This window comes from Hemiscyllium ocellatum, chromosome 20, assembly GCF_020745735.1.
Source record: "Hemiscyllium ocellatum isolate sHemOce1 chromosome 20, sHemOce1.pat.X.cur, whole genome shotgun sequence".
NCBI lineage: Eukaryota > Metazoa > Chordata > Chondrichthyes > Orectolobiformes > Hemiscylliidae > Hemiscyllium > Hemiscyllium ocellatum.
The window spans coordinates 23,869,460-23,877,781 of NC_083420.1; the positions used below are offsets into that span (position 1 = coordinate 23,869,460).

At 42.3% G+C, this 8,322-nt stretch overlaps 1 protein-coding gene across 5 annotated transcripts in view; it reads right to left on the reverse strand.

Annotated features, from left to right (window-relative positions):
• vwa3a (von Willebrand factor A domain containing 3A) overlaps window positions 1-7,561 on the reverse strand; it is a 43,248-nt gene extending 35,687 nt beyond the window's left edge. Inside the window, exons 1-9 of one of the 5 annotated variants that reach the window (XM_060840603.1) lie at window positions 7,305-7,561; window positions 6,378-6,805; window positions 5,420-5,528; window positions 4,126-4,250; window positions 3,968-4,045; window positions 1,409-1,463; window positions 794-895; window positions 568-674; window positions 68-193 (exon numbers count right to left, since the gene is read on the reverse strand). In XM_060840603.1, the coding sequence (XP_060696586.1) occupies window positions 68-193; window positions 568-674; window positions 794-895; window positions 1,409-1,463; window positions 3,968-4,045; window positions 4,126-4,250; window positions 5,420-5,528; window positions 6,378-6,448 (773 nt within the window). In that variant the 5' untranslated portion in view covers window positions 6,449-6,805; window positions 7,305-7,561. Of the gene's footprint in view, window positions 1-67; window positions 194-567; window positions 675-793; window positions 896-1,408; window positions 1,464-2,473; window positions 2,834-3,967; window positions 4,046-4,125; window positions 4,251-5,362; window positions 5,529-6,377 lie in introns of those variants that run through there. The other 4 variants (XM_060840604.1, XM_060840606.1, XM_060840607.1 and 1 more) reach the window with 4 other exon arrangements.
• Window positions 7,562-8,322: the final 761 nt, after the last annotated feature.

Below are 8,322 nucleotides of genomic sequence, written 5' to 3' on the forward strand. Positions count from 1 at the left end.
TACTTCCCATTCGGCATGTAAATATAACAAATGAGACACCGCCAACTCATTGCTTATGTTTTCTTACCATGACCCCAGGATAATGAGAAGAGTATTCAACTTCTTCACTTTCATTACTTTCTTCATGGCCTTTAGTAGGTTACAGCTCCCACTGGGCTGGAGATCTCGGACCCATTGCCTTGCTTCGTCTAAGCTGTGACAAACAACAGCACAACCATCGATCAAATTGGGCAGACCGTGTGAGAATGATGATGCATTCATCAGCTCCTGCAATGTTAGCAATGGAACCTCAATCCCCACTCCTTTGACAACAACCACAAACACAGAAAAACTTCCCAAAGTGCTTCACGGGAGTGATTTACACATGAAGGTTGATGTCAAGCCACACAAGCAGATTTTAGGGCAGGTGGCAAAGAGATGTTTGTAAGAAAGGTTTTGAAGGAGGAAAGAGAGTCTCAGAGGGGTAAGGAAGAAGTTGGGCTCTGGAGGAGCTAAAGGCATGGCCACCAGTGACAGGCAAATGTCAATCCATAATGGAAACAGGACGAGCAAACAAATGTCACTTACGTGCGGATGTTCACATCCCGTGGGGTCTCCCAGAGTTCAGAGAGGTCACTACCAAAGGAGAGGAAATAAAACTGCTTCCTAAAACAGAGCTGTTCGTCCAGCAGACGCTGTGAATCAAGAAACAGAGTTCAACGTGACACTACAAATCTACCTCACAGCAGCTATTCCAAATGAAATGGTCTTTTCCCCCACTACGCAATAGCCTTTAAGCTGCCAACACACTAACCAGGAGAGCTGCCTGAAAGTCCTGCAGTCGGCCAAGCCCACAGTTTGCATCAGAGGAGTCGATAAGAAGACCGACCCGAGACCCTTTCACCAAGCCGAACATCTAACGGCAGATACAAGGTTAGAGAGGTATTTAACAAAACAGAATCAATGGTTTTCATGGTGGGGAAGAAACTGACAAAATCCTAGTCATATTAACACCCACCCCCCCAAAAAAAACTGTTGCATGAACTTGTAAATAATTATTACATTAAAAATGTTCAATCACATTAATTTAAAAAAAAGCTATGATCACAAAACTGCTCATTAAAAATACCAACACTTCACAACAGATGTAGAATCTGAGCATTTAATTTCAATTAATCAGGAACTCTGTCTTTAATTTGTCTTTGAGAACACCTTTTGAAAGTTGTTTGGTGAGTGTTGCCTTATAATAGGCCAGGTCCAAATTCCAAAGTAGACTTCTTCAAGTCAGGATTGCCATGTTCCTGCTTTAAAGCAGATACTGATCTCTGACAGAGAATAAAACATGTTATATTTATATAGAGCTGGTGGAAAGAAATTGGCCTCTTACTACCGATGACTCTGTTCTGGATCATAAAGAGGGAAAACTCACCTTTCTGCTCCCTTCCATCAGCCATTCCATCCGTTGGTGATAAAGGTCAGTCATTCTGAAAATATTTAAATGAGATAGGTCTGAACAAAGACCTGAGCAGAGTTTGACCATTATATGAGGAAGAATGGCAACTTAAATTGATATAACACCTTTAATGTATGAAAATATTCTAATGTGCTGCACAGAAAGGTTAATAAATAAAATGGAACATTGAGCAATGCCAAGAGATGTCAGGTCAAGTAAAACATATTGCTTTGGCCAAGCATTTGGTTAAGAAGTATCTTAAAGGAGGAAAGTGAGGTAGATATGCAAAGAGGTGCAGGGAGGGAATTTGAGAGCCTGAGGCCTATGGAAAGCCACAATGATGGAACAATTCTGATTTGAAAAGCTAGGAGGCTAGAATTAGAGCAATGCAGAATCTTGGAGGGTTTATGGATGGATTAGGGAGGGGCAGGCAATGGAGGAGTTTGAAAAGAGGGATGAGGATTTCAAAATATAAATGTTGCTTGACACAGGGGTCAATGCAGATCAGTCAGCATTACAGTCATTGTTGGAAAGGATTTGGTGAGAGTTAGATCAATTCAGGTTTGCGAAGGGAATTGCAAGAAATGCTTGGCAGCACAGAATAAAGGTAATTCAGCCCATCCAGCCGATTTTTTTCAAGAGACTTCATACAACCACAGGCTCTGTTTCATTCAAATGGACTCCCAGAGATAATCAGGCACCATTGTAGAATCTCTATCCTGCCTAATTCTCCCACTGCTCAGCACAATCAATGTTTCCCAGGTATAGGCCCCTCTTCAGAAACATTGAAACAATGTTCACAGTGTTGTCCAATTCCATTCTCCAGGGAAGTGCTTGGGAATCCAGATGTGGTGATTTCCACTTCTGATCATTGAATAATGAATGAGCAACACCACCATTTATGGGATCTGTCATCTCAATCTTCATTCACATGATTTATATTGTGTGTTTGCTAGCAATGGAAAGTGAACTGTTTTTGATTGTTATCAGGCTAGTTTCAAGATATTTATGATCAAACTATTTGGACATGTAAGTACACACCTCTAGAATAGGTGGGTCTTGAATGTGGGCCCCTGGGCCAGAGGTAGGGGCACTTCACTGCACCATAAGACCCTTATTTCCTTGGTTACCAATTGGTGGCAGAGGTTTGTTATACTTCAGGATGCTGCAAACCATTTCCCTCAGTTTTGAAGGCTTCCTTCAGGTACTCCAGTTTCCTCCCTCCAGAGATGTGCAGGTTTGGTGGATTGGCCGCAGTAACATGTGGGGTTACAGCAATAGGTTGGGAGCTAGGTCTGGCTGGAATGCTCTTTGGACGGTCGGTGCAGACTCGATGGGCTGAATAACCTTTTCCTGCACTGTAGGGATTTTGTGAATCGCTTGTATGTGAGGGGTTTTCTCCTGAAATGAATACCTGCAATTAAAATGGTGTCATCACAGCAATACCCAGGGTTAGTCAGTGATTACCCAATATTTCTAATCAACCTGTTCAGAGTTGTTTTGACACACCTCTTGACTAGATGGGACTTGAACCCAGACCCCTGCCTCAGAGGTAAGGACACTACAACTGTGCCACAAGAGTCCCAGTCAATAATTTCCTGGATAAATCTGCCATCAAATACACAGTTAAAAATCACCCAACATCAGGTTATAGTCCAACAAGTTTAATTGGAAGCACTAGCTTTCGGAGCACTACTCCTTCATCAGTTGGTTATGGAACACTGAGCAATGCAAGGAGATGTCAGGTCAAATAACCAAGTGCTTGGTCAAAGCGATATGTTTTAAGAAGTATCTTAAAGGAGTAAAGTGAGGTAGATAGGCAAAGAGGTGGAGGGAGGGAATTCGAGAATTTGAGGCCTATGGAACTGTAGGCAGAGCCACCTGATGAAGGAGCAGTGCCTGATGGACTATAACCTGGTGTTGTGTGATTTTTAACTTTGTACAGCCCAGTCCAACACCGGCATCTCCAAATCAAATACACAGGCTGTGCATGAAATACTGCTGTGTGCAAAGAGGTGCTTCCATTCATACAATAGTGACTACACTTCAAAATGCTCTTCCGTCTGTAAAGTGCTTTGCAGCATCCTGAAGTCCTAAAGGAATCTGTATAAAAGCAAGTCTTTCTTTAGCCTCTCATTGCTTCACTATCACTCTGCCCTGTTCCCCACATTTCTACAGGAACAGTTTAAAAGTATTTTGTCTGTAAAGTGTTCAGGGGAATTTTGAGGCTGAGAAATAGTCAAATAAGTGCAAACAGGTTCTTAACATCTTTTTCTCTATCCCCAGTTTTTCTCTATCTGTCCGCTTGATTTTCTCTCCTCTCCAGTAGTGTTGCTATTTCTTCCTCGTTTCCCCCAAGTCTTCCTCCTCTATGATGTTTGTCCCAATCCCATCTGTAACCAAAACTATTCATCTCTCTCAGTATCGCCCAAGATTCAGAGACCATTCTCTCTGTCCCTGCGCAATCCATTCACTCCTTATTGCGTTTATAGAACAAGCAAATATTCAAGAGAGGAATCAGGAAAAAAAACTTACCGGTGAAGTCTGCATTCAAACTTATCAATGATATCTAAGCTGAGCTGCAGTTGTTCAACATTCATCACATCCTTTTTCCTAAAGTGAGGGGGGAAGGAAAGCAGTTAAAAGAAGTTTTAGATAGTACACCGCCTGCAAATTGCTTCTGTCAGACTCACGTGCTGATCCTGCTGTGTGCTAGAAGATGTTGAAGTGTCAATTTCTGGTGATCCAAGCTGTGATTGGCCAGCCACTCCTCAGATGTCTGGTTTTCACTGGGCAGCGGCTGTTTCCCTTCTGTTCTCTATAGCGGGCACAATGTAGAATTGCACATTTCAGGATGAGAAAACATAGCCTCGGGAGCTGCCTACTGGGCTTCCAAACAGGGAACTGGAAAAATACTTGGGAAAGAAACAAAATAGTAGGGCTACAGGGAGAGAAGAGATCGGGAATTGGGCTCAAACCCATGAACTCTCCCACCCACAAAGGTAGCAGATACACGGGAACACCACCATCTACAAATTTCCCTCCAAGCCACACACCATCCTGATTTGGAACTACGTTGCTGTCCTTTCATTCTTTCTGGATCAAAATCCTGGAACTCCCTTACTCACAATCCTTTGACAGCACTGACCCCAAATGGGCTGCGGCAACTCAATGTTTCCCAGGTACATGCCCCTCTTCAGAAACATAGAAACAGTGTTGTCCAATTCCATTCTCTAGGGAAGTATTTAGGAAACCAGATGTGGCGATCTCCACTTCTGATCATTGAACACTGAATGAGCAACACCACCATTTGTGGGGTCTGTCATCTCAATCTTTATTCACTAGGCGATTCACCACCATCTCCTCAATGCCATTAGGGACGGGCAACAAATGCTGCCCCTCCCCCCCAGCCGCCCCCAACCCAGCAATATGCACATGCTGTAAAAGAATAAAAACAATTGATAACTCATTCAAAGAGTTGGCACAAATACAATGGGATGAATGGTTTCCTCTGTGCTGTAAGCTTGTACGAAATGAATGATAGTCAGAAAGAATTTTCAAATGTTACCATCACAACCTGGCAGTGTGTCCAAAAACTAGGGGCCACTTAAGCATTGAACATATAGAAAAGGTTCAATGTTCCAAACTCTGCCCTGAGCAAGTGCAAACATCCCTCTGTTCAAACTGAGAAAGATTTTAAGTGGCACAAGTTTAACTCTGTCTCTCAGTCACCAAATTAAGATGACAAAATCTCTGAGAAACCTCACAGAAAGATTTTTTTAAAAAAGAAGGCTGGACTGTATGTACAAGTTCCCACTCTGGGAGCCTGGCCTGTTGAGTACTTGGGGGATATTGTTGCAAATTTGGGGAATATTATTCAGTTCAACATTCCCCCGCCCACCCCACCCCCACGCAACCACCGCCACCTACCTCCCACAAGATTTGACATTCAATCCAGCCCTCAGTCTGATCAGGTCTGTTACATACCAACAACCCACTGGTTTGATTGACATGAGTCACCAATAATCCATCATCTGGCTCAAGGTCGATGATAGCAACATCTTGCCAGGGCTTTTTCTGTCTCCAAGGGACGTGCCTTAAAATACAGCATTTCAATTGTTAAAAATCAACATACTTCCACTGAATTACATTAGCCAGTCAAAATCAAACTTAGCTTTTGGTGTTCTTTGTCCAGTTCCCAACTGAGGGGCTGAATGGCCTGTTCCTAATTGGAGGGGGCAGAATAATTGTCCTTCTATTTCTAATTGAGGGTCTTATTGACTCTGCACAGAGACAGTGCAAAGCCGGTTACAGAGCATGGAGCTAAGTTCCTCTTTGCAGGTTTTTAGCCTTGTAATGGCACCATTCGATGTGATGGAAGTAAAAGCAATATCAAGATAGAAATATGAAAATATCTGCATTGTTGCCATTTCCAGAGGCTGGTGTGTGACTGAGCTCACGAACTGTCTTCAGCCAACAAACGAACGGCTGGCAAAGTTTACTCCGCTTCAATATGTGTAGGAAGGAGAAGGTTTCAATATTTTGCCAGGCTCCACGCTACTGATCACTTTGCAGTAATGCCTGTTGACTATTAAGCGAGGTAAGGACCAAGAATCAAGGGAAAAGCTTTGCATCGTCAAAAACCCTTTTTGTATTCATTTTCTATGCTAGCACGAGAACGGTCACTTGAGCAAAGCTGAGAGAACACTGCCAACAGAGAGAGCAATTGGATCCTGGAGGCTATCAGACACCTGCTGAACAACACTGTGCAGTCATTGGACTCTCACAAGGAAGGAGGTGGGAAAGGAACAATGGTAAAAGATTTAGAAAGAAGCTCTAACTTGTTGTCCAATGACTTGATTATCTCAGATTTGTAGACAAACAACATTAATTATCTTCACCGGGTTCAGTGATTTAAAACAAACGATAATTTTAAAAATCTTACCGTTCACTTTGAATAAACTGCTTATTTGCCAGGATATCAGCCATGTTATTAACGTGTGGGTTCATTGTCATTATGAATACAGTTTCCAATCTGAACCGAGACACTAGACAAGTAACGATTTTAGCAACTGATCGGGAATGACTGTTCCAAAAAAAAGTCAAAACAAACGATTAAAAATAATGCACAGCCAGTGAAATTTCTCCCGAAACTGTAAGCCCTACCTCAGATCCCATTATATTTAACAGCGACGGTTCAATCACCAGGGACCCAGGAGGACGAGTAATAGACAAGTCCTGGGTCCCGGGGTTGCCGGGTGATTGACAGGTCCCGGACTCCCTGGCTCGGATTCTGCAGGATGTTGTTTGTCTGTTGCCAATAGTGATGGAAAAGTCCATTCCGAACAAAATTAATACATTCTTAGCTGTAATCTTGAAAGGGAAACATTAGATTTGGTGAAATCCTGTACATTTCATTTTAGTTGCCACTTAAAGCAAATTCAACTCATCTAATAAATCTGCGATTCACTGCTGCTTTAAATAAACTAAGTAGTGGGATCCACTCTGTATGAGCTGTGGTCAGAACTGTAGCCTGGCAACAGAGGAGGGAGGTGCTGACAATCGGAACCAGCTGATTGACAACAATGACAGTAGCTGAATTTCTTGGTTTTTAATATTTCGTAAATGTTTCAAAGCATTCATCCGTTGATTGTGAAATTCTTAACAGCTTGAGCAAAGGACCCACACATAACACAAAAAAGTCCAGGAAACGCCCCCTTCTGTTACTAAATACAAGTTCCCAGACCTACTGTAGAATGCAAAAGAAAAAAATACAAAAAAAAACAACCGGGCGGCAGATTACTGAAAATACAATAAATCCGGAGCAGTAGTTTCATTTGGTTGACCATCACAAGAGGCAAATAAAACTCACTGCTTCCATATCCTGTCTTCCTGCTTTTGTCTTCACATATTTCAAGTCGTCATATCCTACCAAACTGGGCTGCTCTTTCAATGCACTGGTGGCGGTTTAACGAGAGTCCTCCAGGGTATCCTCAGCCGGTGTAGGGGAATTGAACCGATTATTGGTCTCACTCTACATCTTAGGCCAGTCTTCCACCAACTGACTTAAACAATATCAAGCCTTTACTTCTATGAGCACTCCCTTTGTCTTCTGCTCCGGGCACTCTCCCAATCTGCGCCACACTCTTCTCCTCCCCTCCCGGTCAACAACATAAATACAGTCATTTGCCATCCCCATTCAGTTATGAAGAAGCGTCACTGGGCTCAAAATGTTAACTCCTCGTGCTCTTCACAGACTTTCTAAGTTTCTCCAGCACTTCGTTTTATTTCAAATCTTCAGTTTCGTACTTTTGTTTTAAGCTCTTCTTACTCTTGACTGGAAATGACCCACACTGGTAATAGCCAATTTTTTTATGTTCATAAGAAGCTATTACAGTTTGTTTTATCCTTTTTTACAATTTCCATTAAAATTCAATTCACCCTTTCTTTATCAGCTTCTTGATCTTCCTTTGCTGTATTGTAAAATTTAAACTTACTTCCCTGGAAACTTATAGACCTTTTCTGTCATAAAGTCATAGAGATGTATGTAACAGAAACAAACCCTTCGGTTCAACTCGTTCATGCTGACCAGCTATCATAATCTAATCCCATTTGCTAACACTTGGCCTATATCCCTCTAAACCCTTCCTATTCACGTACCCATCCAGATGCCTTTTAAATGTTGCAATTGTACCAACCTCCACCATTTTCTTTGGCAGCTTATTCCACACACACACCACCCTTTGTGTGAAAAAGTTGCCCCTTAAGTCCCTTTTAAATTTTTTCCCTCTCAACCTAAACCTATGCCCGCTAGTTCTGGACTCGCCCACCCAGGAAAAGACTTTGCCTATTTATCCTATCCATACCCCTCATGATTTTATAAACTTCTA